The 23,012-nt window shown below is 57.2% G+C and overlaps 1 protein-coding gene across 2 annotated transcripts in view; it reads left to right on the forward strand.

The window, feature by feature from the left end:
- Nucleotides 1–22,258, forward strand: part of LMX1B (LIM homeobox transcription factor 1 beta) — an 80,184-nt gene extending 57,926 nt beyond the window's left edge. The window contains exons 3-8 of one of the 2 annotated variants that reach the window (XM_007194668.3): nt 15,748–15,980; nt 18,252–18,433; nt 18,627–18,704; nt 18,847–18,913; nt 20,916–21,080; nt 21,393–22,258. In XM_007194668.3, coding sequence (XP_007194730.1) covers nt 15,748–15,980; nt 18,252–18,433; nt 18,627–18,704; nt 18,847–18,913; nt 20,916–21,080; nt 21,393–21,550 — 883 coding nt within the window. In that variant the 3' untranslated portion in view covers nt 21,551–22,258. The remainder of the gene's footprint in view (nt 1–15,747; nt 15,981–18,251; nt 18,434–18,626; nt 18,705–18,846; nt 18,914–20,915; nt 21,081–21,392) is intronic. The other variant, XM_007194669.3, reaches the window with a different exon arrangement.
- Nucleotides 22,259–23,012: the final 754 nt, after the last annotated feature.

Below are 23,012 nucleotides of genomic sequence, written 5' to 3' on the forward strand. Positions count from 1 at the left end.
GGTGGAGGGCACATCCCCAAGGGGAGATTGCAGATGCCCTGCGAGGCCGTGTGTGTGTGTGTGTGTGTGTGTGTGTGTGTGTGTGTGTGTGTGTGAGACTGTGATGGGGGAGGGAAGCAGAGTAAACAGCCACTGCCCTGTCCTCTCTGCGGCTGTGGCCAGGTACACAGGCCTGTTTGGACAGCTGCCTTGTCTGTCCGTCTGTTTGGGAGATGCTGGCTGATAGATGGGGGTGGGCCTACTGTTAACCCCTCGCTGCCTGCAGTGCTCCCTGCCTCCTTCCGTGGGGTTCACGGGGGCAGAGGGTGGTCCTGGCTGCCGCTACCGCAGCTCCTCTCCGGGAGGACGCCTCTTGCTCTGAGTCAGGGGCAAGGTCCGGGGGCTCCGGGGCGTGGGGGGTCTACGCCCCACTCCCACCAGGGAGCGAAGGGCAGAGGAGAAGGTGTGTCCCTCCCCAGTGGTGACCAGGGGCAGAATCTGTCCAGAGCCCTTCTTCTCACCCCGACATCCATGCTCTAAGAAGCCTCCTCTACCTTTATTAAAAAGCCAGCTGCCAGGCTTTCTCGGGGCCGCCCTGTCTCCAGAAACACAGCCTCAGCGTGGCATGGATGAAAGGGGGGTTCAGGGCCACCAGCAGCAGGCCCCTCTAAAGGGAGAGCAGGCAGAGATGGGGCTTGAGGCTGGTTGTCAGGGAGCCGGGCTCAGATCCGGAGAGCCTGACGGGGGGTGGGGGGTGGTGCGGAGATCCCAGACCCAGGGATGAATCAGGTGCTGCGTTGGCTGTCGGTGCAGTGAAACCAGGGTAACTTCGGACCTGGAGTCTCCACGCCGTCCCCGTCCACCACTACCCGTCCGCATCCCGGTCTTGGCTCTCCCATTCACCAGGCATCGGACAGGGTCAGGTCGAGGGAGTCACCCCGGGCTCCTCCCACCCAGCCCAGAGCCCATCTCACGCCCTACATCGCTCTCGGATAACCTGCCCCCTTCTCGCGCTCCTGCACCCCCTGGCCGGGACTCCCTGCCCCTCTCACTGGCAGGGCACCGACAGTGATCCTCTTAGCTGGTCTCCCTGCTCCCACTCTGCACTCCCCCCTACCCTGGGTCCCTACTCAGCAGCCAAAATGATCTTCTAAAAATGTAAATCGCTCCAGCCACTCCCCACTTAAAACGTTTCAATGGCTTCCCATGGCTCTTGAGATTAAGACAAAAATCCTTTAAATGGCCCGCAAGGCCATCAACAGGGCACGGGTTAAATAAATTAGGGTTTGCTCATACAATAGAGTATCAAGCAGCTGTATAAGGAGGTGCTCCAGGCCAAGACGTGGCGTCCTCTCCAGCAGTCATGCAGGAGGGCGGGGGAGGGGTGGGCGGGACACAAGGAGAACAGTGTGTAAGGTAGTGTTTGTGTAAAAAAAAAAAAAAAATTGGACAACCCCCCCAACCAGTCCTCATTAAAAAAAAAAAAAAGTTGTGGAAGGGGAATAATGGACCTACAGGGGCTTGTGTACGGGCTCTCTCAGGAAGGCGGCTTGAATGGAAGACCTGGCTGGTCTCTGGGGAGGGGATCTGCATGGCTAGGGACTAGGGACGGGGTAGAGGAGAGAGCAGTGAACAGCCTTCTTTACATTTGAATATTAGACCATGCAGTGCACTACCTATTCAAAAATATGTCCAATTATTTTAAAAACACCCCCAGTTTAAAAAGTAGATGGTCTGCAAGACCCTGCGCACTCCAGCTGGCTCCTGCTACTCTGCAGCCTCCCTCGTCCCCTGCCACACACACATCTCCGCAGCTTTTACTTCTGGTTAATGCTGGTCCCATCTCTGGGTCTTTGCTCGCACTGTTTCCTCTGCTGCCTGGACTGTCCATCGCTTCCCACCCTCACCTGGCTGATTCTCCTTCCTCTCTGTCTCAAACCTCTGTCTTCAGGAGAGTGGTCTTCTCTGATGCGGCCCCCAGCTTGGGCTGGCTAATGAACCATTGCGATATCTTCCTATTCTCTTGTCTCCCTTCTCGGCTTGTAGGGCCATGTGGGCAGAGCCCACTTCTGCCTTGGCCACAGCTGTCCCCAGTGCCCAGCACTGCACCTTGCATACAGTAAACACCACATCGGTATTTGGGGAATGGGTGAACTAGCAAGGGGAGAGGATGTCCTGAGAATTCCAAGGAGAGGGCTGTTGCCATGGAGGTTGGTAGGTGCCCACCTGGGCCTTAAAGCAGGAGGATTTTGCCCACCTGACTCACAAGGCGCCCGGGCACCAAGCAGAGGGCAGTGCCAGGCGCAAAACCCAGGCAGCTGGATTTCTCTCTCTCGCACCCGGTCTGCCAGCCCCGCTCTCCACGCTCAAGCTTAGCTGTGTGTCTTGGGGAAATTACCCGCCCTCTCTGTGCCTCAGTTTGCTCCTTAGCAAAATCGAGGCGTGGCAGGGGTCCCTCCGAGTTCTAGGGGCGGGGCCGGGGGGTCCCACGCGTAAGGCGCGCACACAGTCGGCGCTGGATAAATGCCGAGGGAACTGCTGTGGGCGCAGGGAAGGGGTTAAAGCCGGGCGCTTTTTAATTGTCAAATGACTGCGGGCGATTAGCGCTGGCAGCTTCCTCAATAATCGCTCTTCTCTGTACCTGCTGGGAGCTTAATTAAAAAACAAAGAGGCTCAATTTAAAGGCCATTACTATGCTAATGCGGCCGGGCGGGCGGTGATTAAGCGGCTCGGGCGGGCTTCGGGCTGCTGGGGCGGGGCGCGGGGCGATCAGTTACCCACTAAACGGGCGGCCGGGCGGCGGGGCCGGAGCGCGGTGCGCGGCGGGGCCCAGGCCCGGACCCTCCCGGAGCGCCCGAGCGCGGAGCCCCGGGGAGGCGGTCTCCCAGAGCCTCTTTTTACTGCCTGGCAAGGGCCCGGACCGCGGGGAGGGAATAAATGCCACCCACACCTCTGAGGGCCTCCTCCTCCAGCATTTCCCCCCGGCCTCCCCCGGGCCTGGAGTCCACTCTGCTCCTGCACCCACTTCTCGGGTTATCGACTCTCAGGCCCCTCAGCTGGGGGACGTGTTCTGCCCATGCACTATGGCTGTGTCCCTGCAGTGTCAGCCGGGCACAGACAGGCCACTGGCCGAGAGCAGGTCTGGGGCATTTGCTCCCCAGTCCCCAGCCAGCTTCCTAATCTCCAGGAAGGCAGGAGAGAGGCGGTTTTACTAGCCCGGCTGACCGGGGATGGGGCCCTCCCTCTACGAAACCAGCTGAGTGACCTTGGTAAGGAAGGGACTCCTGCCTCCGAGGGGGGTCATGAGGCACTGGTGAAGCCCCTGCCTGTGAAGCTATGAGCACAGGGCTGGTGTGGTTCCTGTGAGTGTGACAGTGGGAATGTATGCCAGGGTGCGGTTCAGAAACTGGACAGCAAGAGCACAGGTGTGTGTGTGTGTGTGTGTGTGTGTGTGTGTGTGCGCGCGCGCGCGCGCGCGCACACAAGCGCATCTGGGAGGCTGGGGGTGGGGTGGTCCAGATCTCGTGAGATTGGGCAGTGAAGCCCTCAGTGGCTGGGCTAACAATGTTATCTCTGGCCGCTTTAAGAGGAGTATACGGTAGGGAATAAGGGAGGAGACGGCTCTTCTTGCCCGTAGAGGGCTGTGCTGCGCAGTGGGCTGCTGGCTGCCAGCTTTAAGGGCTGTTTTGACAAACTCAGGCTCATGACCAGAGTGTAGAGAAGCAGCCACCAGAACCTGGGCGTTACAAGCGGGAGAGGGAGGTGTCAGGGGAGGGATCACTGAGTAAGAAAGAGCACACTCAGTCTATGGGGTCCCAGCTGAAGCTGGACATTTCGCACCCAACGTAAGATATCACAAGGCTGTCTTGACCGGTGGTTTTGACCCTGAGCATGTTTTCATTGGCTGCCTGGTAAAATTTGTGGTCATCAGCTTTGGTGATTTTGTTGCTAACATTAGAAACCACCTGAGCCTGGGGGTAAATTTAACTTGGTAAATTAAGCAGTACAAAATGCAACTGACAGCAGTGAAACTGCTCATGGTAAAATGTGTCACTGGCTACAAATTAACCGCAGAGTCAAATCCTGATAATCAGTAAGATACAATACAGGCACAAACCTGACAATGGAGCAAACCTTTATCGAAAATTTTTCATGGGAAATAGTTTATCTCAATGAAAATAATTTTAGTAAAATAAAAATGGAAATGGAAAAAGTTGTAAATTATTTAACTGCACTAGAAAGAAAATTGATCAAAAAATTAAGTTGCCTTAATGGAGTTTGTTCCAGAAAACACTTGCTCAAAGGGAGTTTATCAATGTTGTTATAACCCTAATTAAAATGCTGTGGTCTATGTATAGGGAGTCCAGAATCCTTGGGGTCAGAATGACGGGGCCAAAACATCAGTGAGGTCAGCTGTTAGGCTCTGTGGTGCCCTGGATATCTCCTTCTGAGACCCCTTTCCCCTGGAATATCTTGTTCCCCATTACACCAGGAGCTCACTGAGAGGAAGTGACCCTGTGTCTTGTTCCCCGTTGATTCCTAGTCACCTAGCACAGCACTTGGTCATGGTGGGTGTTAGGTAAATGCTTACAGAATGAACAAGCCTTACAGTAAGTCTTAAAAGGCAGTTTCTGCTTTCAAGAGGAGGAATCATGGCACAGGACTTGGCACAGAGCGAGTGCCTAAGTATACGTTGGATGGATGGATGGCTGAGAAGGGTGGCTGGGTGGGAGATGGGTGGATAGCCCAGCAGGTGGATGGATGGAGACATGCATGCATCGGTGCATGGGTGTGTGTGTGGATGGAGAGATGGATGGATGAGTAGATGGAAACAAAAGAAACCTGACCTGTCTATCTTCTTTAGCCCAACATTCAAGGCCTCTGGCTTGACCCTTCTCCTTTCTCACCTAAGCTCCAACCTTTCTGACCCACTGTCTCCCTAACCCTGAAAATGGCCTCCATTTTCTTCATGGCTTTGCTTTTATCCAGCCCCTCCCTCCCAGAACGGCCTCTCTGCTCCTCTGCCCCCGCTTACCCAGAGCCCAGACACTGGGACTGGACACACTCCTGTTTGCATCCCAGCCAGCACTTGCCCCTTTCAATTATTTACACTCTTTATAGCCCCCTTCTCCAGGAAGTCAGTCCTTCTCCCCCACCCCGCTGACCTTACACTTCCTCAGGCCCTGTCCTGGATCGCTCAGCCCTTCCTAGGCCGCAGCCTTGGGCCTGGCCTATTCTGGCCACTCAGGACCCTGGAGAGAAATCCAAAGGCCTCTACATCTTGTGGTGTGTGGGGTTTCTTATCTTGCACCTGTGTTTTCAGCCCCTCATATCTGTACCTTTGGCACCCCCAGGCCCAGCCCAGGTCATGGGCCCACAGCGCTAAGCTAACGGAGCAAGTGCAGAGTCATTCCAGGTGGCGGGCAGGGAGGGTGAGGTTGAGGCAAGAGAGGGCTTCACGCACAGGGAGGTCCAGGAAGCCAGGAGGCGAGGCTGCGAGGGTGTGCTCTGGAGCCCCAGTTCTGACAGTTCTGAGCCGTTGTGTTACCCTCTCCAAGCACCACTTTCCTCTCTTGTGAAAAGAGCGCCAGAGCCTGTCTCTAAGGGGTCTTATGGGGGCGGAGTCTGTGTGCAAATAAGGCACAGGGCCTGGTATGTAGGAAACACTTAATAAATCTTAGTAAGTAATAATAACAATAATAATGGCTGCTGGGACAGGAATAAAAACGCAGACGTAGAGAATGGACTTGAGGACACAGGGAGGGGGAAGGGTAAGCTGGGACGAAGTGAGAGAGTGGCATGGACTTATATACACTACCAAATGTAAAATAGATAGCTAGTGGGAAGCAGCTGCACAGCACAGGGAGATCAGCTCAGTGCTTTGTGACCACCTAGAGGGGTGGGATGGGGAGGGTGGGAGGGAGACGCAAGAGGGAGGGGATATGGGGACATATGTATATGTATAGCTGATTCACTTCGTTATACAGCAGAAACTAACACACCATTGTAAAGCAATTATACTCCAATAAAGATGTGAAAAAAATAATAATAAAAATTGATGTTTCTAAAAAATAATAAAATAAAATCAAACATAGAAAATTTTTTTAAAAAAAAATAATAATAGCTGCTGGATTTGGCAACCTGGAGCTGGTGACTCAGTGAGAATGGGGGAAGGGAACCTAGGATCAGCTCAGAGGGGTTTGATGAGCAGGTGGGAAGAGAAGGCATAGGGCCTGGCTCATAGTAGGTGCTCAGTGAATGTTGATGGATGAGTGGATAAATTAATTATCAAATGAATGGAATTCACCAGGGAAGGGCAGAAAAAAGAGGGAAAAGTGTCAACCCAAGGGTTAATGAAATAATACAGGTAAAGCCCTTAGCTTGGGGCCTGGCCTGGAGCACACAGACCTCTGCTGCACGTAGGCCCTGGCTGGAGGGCAGGAAGAGGCAGGTGGGGGATGATCAGAGGGTCGTGATGCCCCACCTTCCACCTGCCCTGCACCATTGATTGTCTCTCCCTGATGTCACCAAGAGAGGTCTGTTTCCCGGAGAAGCCCCAATATCCCCAAATGGAAAAGAAACTCCTGGGGCAGAGTCTGGGCCTTGCCCTACACCCCCAGGGGTCAGAGCCCCAAAGGTGAGAGACTAGTTATCAGGTGCCAAGCCACATATAACTCACTCTGTAGGAGTGTGTATGTGTATGAGCGTGTATGTCTCCATCCTGGCAGCTCCCACACAGTGTCTCCAGCCCAGGGCCTCTCTCTGAACACCAGACTCGTACATGCAACTGCCCTCTGGACACATCCACATGGCTGTTAGAATTCAGCTCAGATGTAACATGTCCTGAACTGCACTCCTGACTCTCCCCTCCCCCACCTCGCCTCGGTCTCCATTTCATTTAGTGGCGACTCCATCCTTCCAGTTGTTCAGGCCCCCAAATCTTGGACTCACCTGTGCCTCTGTCCTTTCTCTCACATCCTCTCGTGTCCCTGTCTACCTTCAGAATGCATCCCAGGTAGGGTGACTTCTCAGCACCTTCCCTGGTCTAAGCCGACATTATCTTTTGCCTGGATTATTGAGATAAACTCCCAAAGCATCTCTGGGCCCCCAGGCAGCTACCTGAGGAACCTGGTAAAAATGCAGATCAGATCACACCCCGCCTCTGCTCAAACCCTCCCTCCAAAACCCCACGTGACCTGCCCCTCCTTCTACCTGCCCCTTCCTAGCCCCTTCCCCTGTTGCTCACCTGCTCCAGCCACATGGGTCTCCTTGTCTTTCCTCCAACACCCCAGATACACTCAGACCTCAGGACCTTTGCACTTGCTATTCGCTCTGCTGGGAACCCCTTTTCCCCAGATATCTCACTAAGGTCTCTGACTGTTCTTTCTAAATCTCCTGGTCACACACACACACACACACACACACACACACACACACACCCCGCCCCCGCCCCGTCACTCTTCTTTGCCTCTTTATTATTCATCATTGTCACCATTTGTTACACTCTGTCTGCTAGAGATCTATCTGTTGCCTGTCCCCTCACCCTTTAGATTGGAAGCTGGGGGGGGGGGGTTGGGAGAGACTGTCCATTTGACTCACTGCTCTATCCCCAGCCTCCAGACAGTGCCTGGTACGTAGTAGGTGCCAAATAAATATGTATGGAATCACCGAATGTGTGCCTGCCTGGCCAGGCTGGCCCCTGGATGGTACCCCGGGCTCCCAGCTGGGCCTGTCCCTCCCTGCCCCTGGCCCGTGACCTCGAGCCCCGGCTGCGGGCTCCCGACAGCGCCCTGGGCCGGGATCAAAGGGCCTTGGAGCCAGCGGCCCCGCACAGCTGGGTCTGTGCGCCCGCAGGAAGCGCCGGGGCAGCCCTCACGGCAGGCCCGGCCCCGGCGCGGCTAGGTTGCGGAGAGGCCCGCGCGCCGGCGGCCGCCGGTCCCAGCGACCGGCCACGCCAAGCATTCCAGCCGCGTGATTGACGCGCGCGCACCGGGGCCCCCGCCTGCGGCTCCCGCCGCCGCCCGCCTGGCCCGCCGCCGCCGCCGCATCAAAGCAGATGTTTGCAGCTGGTTTGAGTTGGATCCCCATCAACAGGCCCCTTTTTGTCTCAAAATAAAAACCAGCTACGCGCGGAATGATAAGGACGCGGCAGGCACGTGGGGGAGATGTCAACGAGTCGGGGAGGGAGGCGGCCAGGCAGCTCCCTCTGCCTGCTCTCACCGCATCAGCTCCTCCAAGTGACAGGCAGCCTCCAGCAGCAGCAGCAGCAGCAGCTGGACCCCCAAGAGTGTCTAGAGTCCTGTCCCCTCGGCTCCTGTGAACTCCAGCTCATCTCGCAACCAGCGTCGTCATAGACGCCACAGTCCCAGGAGCCATACTAATCGGAGCCACCTCCTGAGCGCTTACTACACGGGGGCCTGTCCTGGTGCTCTGCGGCCCTTCCATCCTGGGATCCCACGCCAGCCTGTGGAGGTGTGGCACAGAGAGGGCAAACATGGGAGCATGATCACATGTTAGGTGGGGATCGTGGTCCCAGTGTTCAGACTGGAAAACAGGTTCAGAGAGTAGAGGTGGCTGGCCCCAAGGTCAGGCAGCTGGTAAGTGGCAGAGCTAGGATTGAGACTCTTCAGACCATTCTTTCTGCCTCCAGGACCAATTTCTTTTAGCTCTGTGTCATGTCACCTTTTCCAGGAAGTCCCCAGATCTCCTCCAGATTGACTATCTTGCCTTTCTATGCCCACCTCAGCCTGCTGAGTGTACCCCATCAAAGCACATGTCACGTTATGCTAGCTCCCATGGGACGAGATATGATCTGACTCTGTTCGCCAAACATCTTGCATGAGCCTGGCACAGAGTCAGACTCCTTGCGTGTTTGCTGGGTGAATCCGTGAAGGTGTGGACAGTGGGGACAGAGGGGCTTCAGTTCCAGGTGCCAAGCCTCATGGTCCCCATGGAGGGAGTGTTTCCAGGGACTGTGGGACTTGGGCCTGGAGAGGCCCTAAGGGAGACCAGGTCCAGAATCTCCCTGGTCCCCAGTGTGGCCCTGGGGGAGGGTCTCACAGAAGCTCATGCCTCAGGGAGAACTCAGACCCAATGATGTGATGGGGGCTTCAGACTTGAAATTGGAGGTTCAGAAGAGAAGGTTCCAGAGCCTGCACTGGGCACCACCTGAGACTTAGACTGGGGAGGGAGAGGGAGCACACACCTGCCGAGATGCCCTCTGGACTAGGCCTTCTCACATCACCAGGTGAGGGAAGGATTAACACCCCCATTTTACAGAAGAGGAAACTGAGGCTCAAAGAAGGGATGTGAATGACCCAAGGCCACATAGCTGGTGTTGGAGATGTGGAAAGCCATACCTCTGAGGATGAGGATGGGGGTGGGGGGTGTTAAAAGGGCCGTTGAATGAGCAGGAGAAGGAAGAGACACAGGACAGAGGGTCCAGTTGGCCCACCTTGAGTCAGGTGTCCAGGCCTGGCCCAATCACTTAAAGGTCAGGGAAGTCATTTTATACCAACTTGGCACTCCCAGGGCTTTCCCTGTGAACTATGGATGACAGTGCAGTGCGGATGTGGGGGGTGTTACTGCAGGACTCCCAGCCCAACAGGAGTGATGTGTAGAACTTCGTTGATAAAAAATTGGGACACTGGACTCCAGGTTGTTTAGCTGTGGAGGGGGCACGGGAGGGCAAGTTCACTTATCTTGTTAGCTGGTAGTGTTCTCAGACCCCCCAGAAGCAGAGTAGCCAATATTCTATTGTCCTACCTGGCTGCCCATTTCATTTCTCCCAAGGTTATTCATTCACTCAACAAATAGTCACTAACCACCAACTCAATGCCAGAGCAAAGGGTAGGGGATTGAATTAGACCCAGTTCCTTATTTCTAAGTCAGTGGGGGCTTCCGACACACAAATATCTGGATCTGTGGGTATCAGGGAAGGCTTCACAGAGGAGGTGACACTTGAATTGGGTCTTGAAGGATGAAGAGGAGTTCAATGAGAAGTAAAGGGAAGGGGTTGAGAAGATAGGTCATAGAGTCAGATGGAATTTTAGGTGCTAAGGAGGCAGGAAGGGACTTGCTGTGTTCAGGGAACAATGAGAAGCGTGGCAGCTGTAGCAGAGCAGCTGAGGCCAGGTGTGACAGGGGTAGAGTGGGGCCTTGAATGCCATGATTAGATCTTTGGGCTTATCCTAAAACTGTTGGGAGCTCTTGGACTGAGAACCCAGCAAGGGGCTACATAAACTGTAAAGTACAGTAATGGGGGTCTGGAAATGGCAGTACAGTGAGGAGGAGGCCGAGGAGCTTCTACTCCGCAAGGATAGTGAACTGGTGCTGGAAAGTCTTGGAGCGATGATGACGGTGATCATGATCCCCACGTGTTGAGCCTGTCTCATGCCCCCAGCCATCATCCCCACTGGACAGATGGGGTCACTGAGGCTCAGAGAGGAGAAGGGACTTGTGTAAGGTTCCAGTGCAAGGAAGTGACAGAGCCAGGATTCCAAGCCTAATGAGTGCTATGTGGACTCCAAGGTCTGGGGATGAAAACCCGTGAGGAGAGGCTGGAGGGGGCCCCGGGACGTTAGGAAAGCAGTTTTATCAGAGGTAAAAGAATCAGCTGTACTGCATGCATCACTGCAGGTGTCAATAGTTTAAGAGAAATCAATTAATCAGTTTTGTAATCCATGTTCAAATGCTCCCGAAAAAATTGGCTTTCTGAGTTTCGTTTATTAGCTTTATGAGTTTAATAAATTGAGCATTAAATAAATAAGCCAATAAAAACTCAAAGGAGATGGAGACATGTTGTCGTAGCCTGGGACTCTTTAAGGGAAGGACATCCCGAAAAAGGGTATTTCTTAATCTGCAATCACAGATGATCCTGGGGGAGGGGGAGATGTTCAGTTTGGTTTAAGAAACTGGGTGCTGGGCTTATGCCAAGTAACAAGAACTCGGGGTGTTCAGAGCCTTGAGGGCAGACAGACGTGGGCATGGTACTCAGAGCAAAGGGCCAGGGTAATTGATGAACAAAGAAACATTTGGATGCACAGAGCAGGGAGAGAGTATATGGTGATGCTGCCGTGTGACCTTGAACCTGCCCTCTGCATCTTCCTGGGCTCATCTGTGAAACGGAGATGGAAACGTTTTTCTTTTAGGGTTCTGTGAGGACTTAATGGGGTGATGCAGTTAGATGTTAACTGAGCTCAATGATATTAATGAGACAGAGAATTGAGCCAGGAGTGCTCTGTCCAGCCCAGGCCAGACAGAAGCTAGAAGGATGGATCCAGAACCCAGGGTGGTCATGAGAAGGGGGAATGGTTGGGACCTGCGTCAGGAAGGCTGCTCCCAGGGACCCCTGGGAGACCCCAGCGAGGATAATCAATGAAAGCATGTTGGACTCACGTGGAACAAGAGAAAGGCAGAAGCCAGCTCTTGTGGGATGCCTTCTTCATGCCAGCACAGGGCCGAGGGCTTTACATGCATTCAGCTCTCCCAACAACCCCATAGGTAGGTACCATCATTCCCATTTTACAGATGAAGAAATTGAGGCTCACTGTCTTGAACAGAGTCACACAGGGAAAAGTTATGAAGCCAGGAGGGAACCGCAGGCTGCCTGCTTTAGCCTCCTGCCCCACACCCAGCTCCCCTCCCAGGTGGTCCTGTCTCCCCAGGGCAGGTGGGTGAGGCTCGCACAGACCGGCTTGGGGGTGGGAACTGACTTGCCCTGCCTCACGGGCTGAACAGGGCTATATTGGATGGTTCAGCATTCATTCAGCAAACATTCACTGCTCACCTTAGTGTGTGCAGGGACTTAGGCTCAGCACTGAAGACACAGAGGTGACCATGGGGAAGGTGCACCTGGAAATACGTAAAGTGCAGTCCTCAGGAGAAGTGTCTGAGACTGGAGAGGAGAAGGGGGCTTCCTGGAGGAAGGGATGCCCAAGCTAAATCCTTCATAAGCAGATATTTGCCAGGCAGAGGCTGGGAGAGGGGGAATGGCGTTCTAGGTTGTAGGCACAGCGTGAGGAGGAAAGGGTCGGCGGTTTACATGAAAAATGGGGAGGGGGGATGTGTGGATTGCCAGCAAGCCTGTGTGTCTGTGTTGTGGTCACGACGCGAAGCTGCTGTCTAGATTTGGAGCTTCTGGATTGGGGGAGGAGCCAGGGCAGGGGGATTGGCACTGAGAGGGCGGGGCAGCTAGAGGGAAAGCCACAGGGAGCTCCCCCCCACCCCACCCCGGGCCAGAGCTTCGGAGCTGCCCCACAGCACCCCATCGTCCCCTGACCCCGGGGCCTGCCCCATCCTGGCCTCCCAGCCCAAGTGTGGGAAGCAGCAACACACCCATCTGGAATCCCCAGCCCAGCTGGGGAGTGGGGACTGTTGTCCCTATCTCACAGATGAGGAAAGTGAGGTTCAGACTTGCCCAGGGTCACAGAGCCAGTCAGGAATGGAGAACAGGACCAGGGCTCCAAATCCAGTGCCCTTGATGCTTTCCAGGCCTTTCACATCTGGCTCTGGAGCATCTCTGGGGCAGGAGGGGAAGGGAGGCTGGGTGGCCCGGAGCTTTTCAGCCTGAGCAAATCTACATCTCTGGTCAGTATTTGCAGCTTCTGGGCAGTATTCACAGAGAGGCCTGCCCCAGTCCCCAATCACTCCCTCTGTGCTTAAAGCTTTATCCTGACAACTCACTGCATTTTCACACTGAGAAACAGGCAGTGTTGCTGAGCCCATTATACAGATAAGTGAGCTTAGAGAGAGGAAATGACTTGCTCAGTCACAAGCCAGCAAGTGGTGGAAACAGGCATTGAACCCGAGTCCATCTGATTCCAGTGCCGCCCGCCTGTAGCTGGGGCTGCTTCTCAATGGCTGGTTCCACCGATCCTTCGTGGTGGGAAGATCGAGGGAGGGAGTGGGGGGCTCACAGGGAGGAGGGCACCCCGCTGGCACCCCAGCCCCTCCCACACATGCAGTTGGTAGCTCTCACCCTGGCACGGTAGACAAAGGCAGCCCCATAATTGGGAGTGAGTATTTCATGCACCCCCCCCGATGTTTTATTGGGTGGAGAGATGCTTGGAGACCAAACGGATGGCACATTCTGTTTATAAAGTGTGCGGTTTGTTTTATTTCCTGAGTTTTTGCAATCTAGATAACAGATGATGCCCCAAGTGGCTGGCGCTGCCTCTGTAATGGCGGCACCGAGGCTTTGGAGAAGTATTAATAATAGATTGTGTTGATGAGTTTGGAGAAAGTAGCAATCGACCCCCTGCTGCCAAGGCATTAGCGCGGCTGTTCTGAACGAAGCCTGCATGGTGGCAGCGCCTGCAAATGCGGGTCACACCCCCCTCCCCCCTGCTGCCCCCTCCCACAGACTAAGAGGGCCTCCTTTCCGGGAACCACCCAAGGTGTGCCAACCCAGCCTGGGGCCCTGGCCCTGACATGGTGACACAGAGATGCAGCCATTGCCTGTCCACCCGTGGGCCACAGAGGCCAGGCTGCAGCCCTTAGTGGGGCCGCCAGGTCAGGAGGTAGAGTGTGGGGAGAGGGACAAGGAGGCAGTGAGAGGGGCAAGGCAGAAGTGTCCTCCATGTCAGAGCAGCAGGTTCTGCAAACCTGGCTCCTTCCCTAGCCCCTTGGCAGAGTTGGAGGGCCAGCCAGGTTCCTAAGGGCCTCTGCTTAGGGTACATGGACAGTGGAGTGGGTTGCACCCTGAACAAAGGTCTCCAGCCAAAGGGCCAAATTGGAGCTGCATCCATCTCGTACCCGTTGTGAAGGCATGCACTGTGTGGGCCAGTGGGGTCCTGTCTGCCTGAGCCTCTGCACCCCCCCAAGCCTTCGCTCATGGCCTTTTCAAACACTGAGGCCTCCTTGAGGATCAGTTGAACCTCTGTAGAACTGGGAGCTGACAGGGCCATGTGCCGTCACTCTGATATGGTACTCATTCATTGAGTTAAATGCTCAGTATCATTGAATCCTGACAACAGCCCTTTGAGGGAGATCCTGTTGACATCCCCATTTTATAGTAGAGGGAACTGAGGCCTGAGATAAGCATAGAGGATGCCACCTCCCCCAGACTGGGGCATCAAAGAAGGCTTCCCAGAGGAGGTGGCATTGGAGTTGGGCATTGCAGGATGAGTAGGAGCCTGCTGGGTAGACTAGAGGTGGATGGCAGGGGTTGCTGGGGTGTCCCCAATTTGAGTGCCCTGGCCGGTGCCAGGGCAGCAGGCAGAGCTCGGAATGGCCCTGCCCACTGCATCCCACCAGCTCGCCATGGGTGGTGCTGATGGCAGCCCCGGGAAGGGAGGCAGGCCGAGAGCCTTGCATTTATGGCCATTTCTGTTCCAGAACCGATTAGTAGAGAATTGCAGCTGTAATCTGTGCCTGTGATGGCGGGCCGTAAAGAGGGATGGGATGTGCACAGTGCTCCCCAGGTGGCGCCCGCAGACGTGGCCCGGGGACGTGGGGAATGAAAAATGGTTTTAATTCCCTCCCAGCAGCAATAATTTGATTCTTCATAAATTTTTCCATCAAAGTGTTGTTCCCACAGAGCGGGGCACGTGACAGGGATCGGGGGCCGGGAGGAGCGGTCAGTAGGTGCAGGCAGAGGCGGGGCCCTGCTGCTCAGACTCTTTCTGCACACTCGCCGGAGTCACGAAGACCCCCGCCCCCACCCCCAGCTTTGTCTCCGGAGATGGAAGATGGATCCTCCCTGTCACGGAGGGACTGGATCAGGCCCGGGAACAGAGCCAGCTCCATCATTTACTACCCACGTGACCCTGAGCACGTGACTCTGCCTCCCAGCACCTCAGTTTCCTTATCTCTAAAATGGGATTGGTATTTCCTGCCTCATAGGGTTGTTGCAAGGATGAAATGCATTTCTGCATGCAGAGCGCTTAGGAGAGCGGCTGGTACACCATACGTGCTCCGTGAATATCTGTTCACGGTGTAGATTCCTAAGCTAAGATGAGGGATAAGCAGGTGGTAGCCAAGGCAAGGGCCAGAACATGTTGAAGAGCGAAGGTGATGGTGCTCTGGAGAGACTGCAGGCTGTCCCATGGGGCCGAAGCCTCGGGGAGCAGAGGGGTAAGAGAAGAGGCAGGACTGTGAAGGGCCTGAGTGCCAGACTCAGGAACTTGAAGGTTCTCCGGAGGGCACTAGGGAGCCATGGAAGAGTCTAGAGCAGGGAAGCAGCATGATCAGATGTGTGTTTTAGACAGATCCCTCTGGCTCTCATCCTGGATGGTAAGTTGAAGGGTTGGAGAGGCCAGGAACCCAGGGAGGGCACTGGGGCAGCCCTCAGGCAGGAGAGGAGGGACCCAGGCTGGGTGATGGGTTGGGCAAGGCTGGGGATTGCTTGGATGTCGGGGAGAGGCAGGGGTAGAGAGGAGGAGAGCCGGTGCTAGAGTAAGGGTAGATGGGACCTGTGGGCTGCCTGGCCTTCCCCTCAGGGCAGGGGCCCACCTGGCTCCCAGGGAAGGCAGAGGCTGAACCTGCACTCTGCCCTCTAGTGGCCACTGTGTCTCTGAGCGGGAACGACCCTGAGCTGATGCTCCCAGGAGAAGGCACCTTCGGGCAGGTTGCCCAGTGCCCACCGTGAGGCCGCCAGGGCCCTGTGAGCCAAGGGGGTAGGGCTCCCACTGTCTGGCTCTGTGCCCAGGGAGGGCCTCTCCCACTTGGGCTGGAGGGTCAGCGTGGAGGGAGGAAAAGGTGCTCTGTGGACAGTGCCTCTGGGAGGGACCCCTGAGCCCAGCCAATGTGCCCACTCTGCACCTGCAGGCTCTTCGCGGCCAAGTGCAGCGGCTGCATGGAGAAGATCGCCCCCACTGAGTTTGTGATGCGGGCGCTGGAGTGCGTGTACCACCTGGGCTGCTTCTGCTGCTGCGTGTGTGAGCGGCAGCTACGGAAGGGCGACGAGTTTGTGCTCAAGGAGGGCCAGCTACTGTGCAAGGGTGACTACGAGAAGGAGAAGGACCTGCTCAGCTCCGTGAGCCCCGACGAGTCTGACTCCGGTGAGCTGCCCCTGGAGCTGGGGCAGGTGGTGGGGAGAGCTGCCCCTACAGGAGAAGCCCGCTTGTGACCCCAGGACCTGCACTATACACAGACACTGCACCCACATCCGATACGCACGCGCACTGATGTGTTCAGTACACACGTGCACATGTGGGGCGCACACAGACACGTGTGCACAGCCCCACAGGCACACGAATGTACCTGGACGCTATCACGCACAGGTGTAGGTGCATGTGATGACAGATGCACACACACAAGCACATAAAATGCATGTGTGGATACCCATGCCCAGGAGTGTAAATACACAGACACATGTCCATGTGTAGACATGTGCGTACATGCCCAAGCATGCAGAAGCCCACACCCATGTAAACAACATGTGCACGCACGCCCCAGCACACTCACGGAGTCAACACCTATGCATATGGCTGCACATGTCCATCTACGTGCTTACATGTACTGTAGCTTGCACACACGTGCTGGCGCACCCCCTGCTCTCTGGCCCACCACCCTCCCCCTCTCTAATCCTTGCTGTGGCCACCCCCCCCCCCGACAGCACAGCATCCCAGGGGTCTCTCCCAGCACCAGGTCTGCAGGCTGCAGGTGTCTGATCTGATGCAGCCTTTCTCCATCACCCTCCAGAGTCTTCAGCAGTGGGGAGCAGTAGCCCCAAGCTATTCCCTTTTTCCCCACTGCATGGGGAGACTGGGGCCCTCAGTGGTGGAGGGAGAGACTCCATTTCCCGGGGTGAAGCCTCCTCTCTACCCTGCTTCAACCCCCAAAAGACTTTACCAGTTTGGAGCCCTCCTGGCAGGAAGGGCAGGGCCAGCCGGGAACAAGTCTTAAGGAAGGAAAAGTCAGGGAGCAGGCTGGCACCTTGTCCTTCCTGGGGGTGGCGAAGATGGACTGGAGCAGGGGGCGTGGGGAGGAGGCGCCCTGATCTGCCGGGCCCTGTGGGGAACCTGGAGCCCACGGTCACAGGACCTGCCCACACGAAGGAGCACTGTCCCTGCCAGAGCCTTTGGAGGTGTGAGCTCCCAAGCCACCTGTACCTCTGTCCATCCCTGGGCAGGGCACCACGGCGGCCAGGCTGCCTGGGCTCCTGTGGGAGAGTAGAGGCCAGCCAGCTGCCATTGGTATGTTCACGCCAGGCCTAGGGAAGGGTTCTCAGAGGGAGGTCCCCTCCACAGGGGCTCATGCTCAGAGGAAGATGGTCTAGGATAAAGGAGACCAGTTCAGACTCAGGGTCAGCAGGAGGCATGGGGGGTGGGAGGGAGGCTCTGCTATCTGTCTGGGGCTGGCATCTCTGAGACCCACAACTCGGGCATGGAAGTGGGTGTGGGTGTGCCTCTGGGTGAATACACATGCTTCTGCATGCAGGTGTGTGTGTCTGTTCAGATGTGTGCATGTCTGTATGTCCCCGCCTGTGAGCATGCACCTCTACGTGTGTGTGTGCATGCGTGCACATGTCATGGTCACAAGTACTCCTGTGTGAGAACGTCTGGAGTGTGTGTCTTTGCTCATCAATTCTTAGTCCCTGGAAGCTCCAAGGAAGCAGGCCCCTGGTAGCCTCCTCTCTGGGCCGTGAGGCCCAGCTAGTGCTGGGCTAGTGCCGTGGGAACTGGCTTTCCCAAAGGCTGACATGCTGGGCTGGGGTCTCCCGGGCACCGGAGGCCAGCAGGACAAGGTGGGTCCCAGGCAAGATGGGTCAGGGGAAGCCCAGGGCCAGAATGAACACAGATGCCAGCATCTCTCCTCAGGCGGGCCATGGTCCTGATGAGGACAGCAGATCGGCCACAAGTGAGCATCCTGTGCTCCCTTCGGTGTGTCCAGCCACGTGTACACCTGTGTGCTTCTGCAGCGCCCATACCTGTCCCCATGTGGGCCTGTATCTCTACCATTCTGAACGCATGTGCATCTGAGTGTGCAGTGCATGCGTGCTTGTGTGTCTCTGCCTGCTCACCAGGGTGCCTTCCTGGGTGTGTCTGCCTGTGGGGTCAGCAGAGCAGGTCTGGGGGCCTTGGCTCAGGTCTCCCTGGGGGTCCAAGATAAGGAAGTGAGGAGTGTGTGCTGGGGAAGGGGACACACAGGGCCCAGATGGGAGAGGAGAGACTAGATAGGCAGGGCCTGTGGGCCGGGGGGAGGGGGTGGTCTTTACCCTGAGGGCACTGGGGAGTCGTGGCAGGTGTTAGCAGGAGGTGATGGGACCCCATCAGGTAGCAAGTTGCCTGAGGATACAAGGCTGACAGGCTGGGGTGTGTCCCCCACAGTGAAGAGCGAGGACGAAGATGGGGACATGAAGCCGGCCAAGGGACAGGGCAGCCAGAATAAGGGCAGTGGGGATGACGGGAAGGACCCGCGGAGGCCCAAACGACCCCGGACCATCCTCACGACGCAGCAGCGAAGAGCCTTCAAGGCCTCCTTTGAGGTCTCCTCCAAGCCCTGCCGGAAGGTGAGGGGCGGCTGGGGTGGGGTGGAGGCTGACACCCCCGCACGTGCTGCCTTTCCAGACACCACCCCTTCTGCTCCTGCTGGGAGCTGGGCGTCCCTCCCCCTCCCCGCCCATCCCCCCAAACCTGCTGCCTCCCAGCTGCTGCCCCCCCCACCTACCCCCAGGCCTGACCCGTCTCCTTCTCTATGGGCAGGTCCGAGAGACGCTGGCGGCAGAGACAGGCCTCAGCGTGCGTGTGGTCCAGGTCTGGTTTCAGAACCAAAGAGCAAAGGTGAGTACAGGCACCTGCCACCCCGCTGGACAGGGGTGGGAGGGGGAGGGGGTGCAGGCAGAAGACCAGGGGCCTGATGAGGGTGGGGCGGGAACGACGTGGGGCTGGAGGCGGAGACTGGCACACCCTGTGTCTCCTGCAGATGAAGAAGCTGGCACGGCGGCACCAGCAGCAACAGGAGCAGCAGAACTCGCAGCGGCTGGGCCAGGGTGAGCAGGGCGGCCGGGGTGGGGCTCAGTCTCTGTAACTAGACTCCCAAGAAACCTCCCGCCAGGGCTATCGGAGCCCAGGGAGCTGCTGCCTTGCAACCTGCTGAGATCAGTAAAGGAGAGAGGCAGTGGGGGCCGTGGGACACAGGAGGGGAGATGGCAGGGTGGGCGGCCCAGAGGGGTGGCAGAATTTCCATATTCAGAACAGCGATGCGGTGTGCCAGGCACTGTTCTCACCGTTCCACACGCTCTGTCTCACTTAATTCTCACAGATCCCTGAGAGGAAGGGCATCGTTACATCCCATCTCACAGATGAGGAGACTGAGGCTCAGGGAGACTAAGGGACTTGCTGGGATCACTCAGCTAGTAAGGGGCACAGCCAGGCTTTAGCCCGGAGTGTAGGGCTCCTAAGCCTGTGCTTTTAACATGACCATACACCCTACTGCCCACAGTAGAAGTCAGCAGAAGTCTCCAGAGAAAGTCTGAAGGTGTTGAGGAGTCCAGAGTGGACTGGGCTTTGCCCAAATGCTGTTTCCACAACTTGGGCTGGGGCTGGCCTCCCCGGCCCCATGGGGACCTGGAGCCTTCTAGGTCTTGAAGGGAGGGCACTGGGAGCTCCCTGAGTCTGCCAAACTGGGGTAGGGGCCTCAGCTGCCTGCTCCCAGGTGAGCCGGGGTCTCTGAGGCAGATGCCAAGGGATTGATGGGCAGCCCCTTCTACTCAGAACTCTGAGACCAGACCAGTGTCCCAGGCTGGACCTTGGGCTTCAAGGCCGTGGCCTCAGAGCCCAGCTCTTCCTGTCTTCTCTCTCTGCCCCCTCTCCCGAGATGGCCCAGCCTTCTGGGGCTGCAGCCACGGCCTCAGGTCTCCCAGCCTGCTCCCAGGCTGTGTCTCACTCTCCAGTGTTCCCAGATGCCCCCTGGATGCAGCCTCCCCAGGAATGTTCCACGGTCCCCTTGAGCTCATCACAGCCCATACTGCACTTCATACCGCTGCCCCTGCTGCCACATGTACAAAACACCCCCTACAGCTCCCCTACCCCATCTCAGCAAATGGCGCTACCATCCCAGTACCCACACCAGGAACCCAGGAGTCACCTCCCCCGTCCTGTCCTACATGCACTGCATCTGCTCAGTCACCAAATCAGGCAGTGGTTTCTTGTCCCATGTCCCTCATGGCCCTCTTAGTCTTTCCCGCATCTGCATTAATACGGACCCCAACCCCTCCCAATGGTCTCCTCCTCTGGCCTCCACCCTCCCAGCCTTTCTCCACAGTCCCTCCACAGCTAAGACCCTCCACTGGCTTCCTACAGCCTCAGGGGAGCCCCCACTCAGCTCGGGTCCCCAAGGAACCATCTGTCTCCCCAGGCATGACCTTCTCTTGTCCTCATGCTCCAGCCCCAAGGACAGGGCTCCTTGCCCCCACGGGGCAGTTTCTCTCTTCTCTGCCTTTGCTGCCCTTCAGCCTGGCATGCCAGCCCCCTGCTCGGCTGGTTGAACCTCTGCTGGTTGTTTAAGTCGCATGGAGGTGGAGGGCCCCTTCCTCCAGGAAGCCTTCCTTCCCTGAGCATTGTTGGCCGGGGTGTGGGCTCCACCTTGATGCTCCCAGATGCAGGGCACTCACTGCACCCATTTGTTGTCGAATCAGTACTGGCTGCTCACTGGAAGCCTCTGTCTTCCCCAGGCTGGGAGCTCCTGGAGGGCAGGGCTGTAGGAGGAAGGGAGGAGGTGGGGAGGGAGGGCTCTTTCTGGAAGAGACGCTGGAGTGTGTGTCTGGGGAAGGTTGGTGGGGTGGGGGGTCAGATATGTAGGCTCAGTGACCCTAGAAGGCTACAGGCAACCTCAGCAGGGGCAGGGCTGGGAAGGAGGAGGTCAGAGAGACCGCAGTGGGCAGCCTGGACTGGGGGGTCGTGAGGGAGGTCATGGGACTCCTGGGGTACATCTGTGAGGTCTCCAGGACAGGGCAGGCAGGGCCGGTCAGTGAGGGCGTGCTCTGTCCCCAGAGGTCCTGTCGAGTCGCATGGAGGGCATGATGGCCTCCTACACGCCGCTGGCCCCGCCGCAGCAGCAGATCGTGGCCATGGAGCAGAGCCCCTATGGCAGCAGCGACCCCTTCCAGCAGGGCCTCACGCCGCCCCAAATGCCAGGTGACCACATGAACCCCTATGGTAAGCCGCCCGACCCCCTGCTGCCCCAGCACCGCCCCTGCCCCCTGCCTGACCTGGCAGGCCTGGGGCCGAAACAGCCACCTCGCGCCCCAGGGCCCCCGGCAGACCCTTCCAACACAGTCCACCTGCCTCCTCCTGACCGGAAGGGGGCGCCCTGGAGACCTCACCCACAGCCCCCAACCCCTCTGGTCGGGCACAGTCGGCAGGTCATCCTGTCCCTCCCTCACCTCCAGCCACACTGCCTGTAGGGCCAACAGGGCCCGCAGGAGCCCCAGCCTGTACCCCGGTGCTGACACCGCCTCTGTCTCCCAGGGAACGACTCCATCTTCCACGACATCGACAGTGATACCTCCTTAACCAGCCTCAGCGACTGCTTCCTCGGCTCCTCGGATGTGGGCTCCCTGCAGGCCCGCGTGGGGAACCCCATCGACAGGCTCTACTCCATGCAGAGTTCCTACTTCGCCTCCTGAGAGCCAGCCGGGCCGCACGGACGCTTGGGCGAGGGCCCTGGGGTGGGACTGCAGGCCGCAGAGGCTGCCTCGCCACCCGCACAGACTCTACAGACAGCCATACGGTGCCCTCCCCTCGGCCAACTGGGCCTGGCTAAAGTGCCCACTGGGCACAGCCAGACAGGCAGACGGGCACAGCCTGGGCAGGGGCTGTGTCCTGCCTACAGAGACTGTCACCCCCAGGGACCCAGAGCTCTCGGACAGCCACTCATCTCCCAGCCCCACCTCGGCCTCCATCGCCTCCTTCCCCCTCCCCATCTCTTTTATGGGAAGCTTAAATTCTCTCTATTTTTTTAAATGTCCTCTCTCTGTCCAGGCCACCTCCATGGCATGGGCCTAGGTCGAGGCAGGGCCCCCGTGCATGCCCCCAGACGATGGTGTGAGAAGCGTGTGTACCTGTGCCCTGCACTGTGCCCACCTCCCCCGCCTCTGAGGGCAGGCCCGCCAGCCTAGGATCACCCCTTCCAGCTGGAGCCTGGAGCAGGAGTAGGGAAGAGTCTGGCAGGTGGGCCAAGCCCACCACAGCTCTGCCCTGAGGGGGAATCATGGGGGGACCAGGGACGGGTAGGTTGAGCCCAGGCTGACTCAAAGGGATGGAGACATACATGCAAATGCACACACTTAAAGGCACACCCATGCGGAAGCACACACAGGTATATGGACATGCTGAAAGAGACATGCTGAAAGAGACAGACAGGCCTCTGCGGGTCAGCCCTGCCCTGTCAGGAAGGGGGAAGAGGCCAGACAGGGGCAGGGAGTCCCTCTGATAGCAATAGGGGGGGAGGGAGGAAGCGAGGAGGTTAAGGTGAGCTTGAAGCACATGGACACAGATGTATCTTAGCCTCTGCCCAGACGGGGGCTGCCTGGGCAGAGACAGAGGCCGCAGAACCAGGTAGGATCAGACCAAATGGCAGAACCTCCAGGCGGAAAAGCATCTCAAAAGTCACCCACTTGGCACTCCATAGGATGTTTGGTTCCTGCCCAAGCCACTTCTGCCTCTCCTCGCATACCTCCAGTGACTTCATCGGGCCCCAAGTCAGCTGCCTTTTCTGCTGATTTCACCTCTGCCCTATTCAGCCCTGAGTCCTCGCTTCTCAAAGCCAGGCTTTTCCAGCTGCTCCAGCTCTTCCTTTTAAACTGTACCGCCCAGCCTGGCTCCAGCTTTCCCTTTAAAGGTATGGAACAGATATAATCCAGTCCTCCCACTGTCATCAGCCAGCCAAAGTGAGCAGGTCAATCACCTCCCCAACTTTAGGCACCCTGCCTGTTAATGTGGCCTGAGATCCAGTGAATGGTTTAGGGCACATAACCTTGGAAACTCACCCTGCCCTTCTGTAACCAGAGCCCCTGACCCTGACACATGTGTGACAGCTAAGCCACAACTCTCTTCTGTGTGTGTGTGGAGGGGGCACTTACTGGTCCC

This window comes from Balaenoptera acutorostrata, chromosome 6 (genome assembly GCF_949987535.1).
Source record: "Balaenoptera acutorostrata chromosome 6, mBalAcu1.1, whole genome shotgun sequence".
Classification (NCBI taxonomy): Eukaryota; Metazoa; Chordata; class Mammalia; order Artiodactyla; family Balaenopteridae; genus Balaenoptera; species Balaenoptera acutorostrata.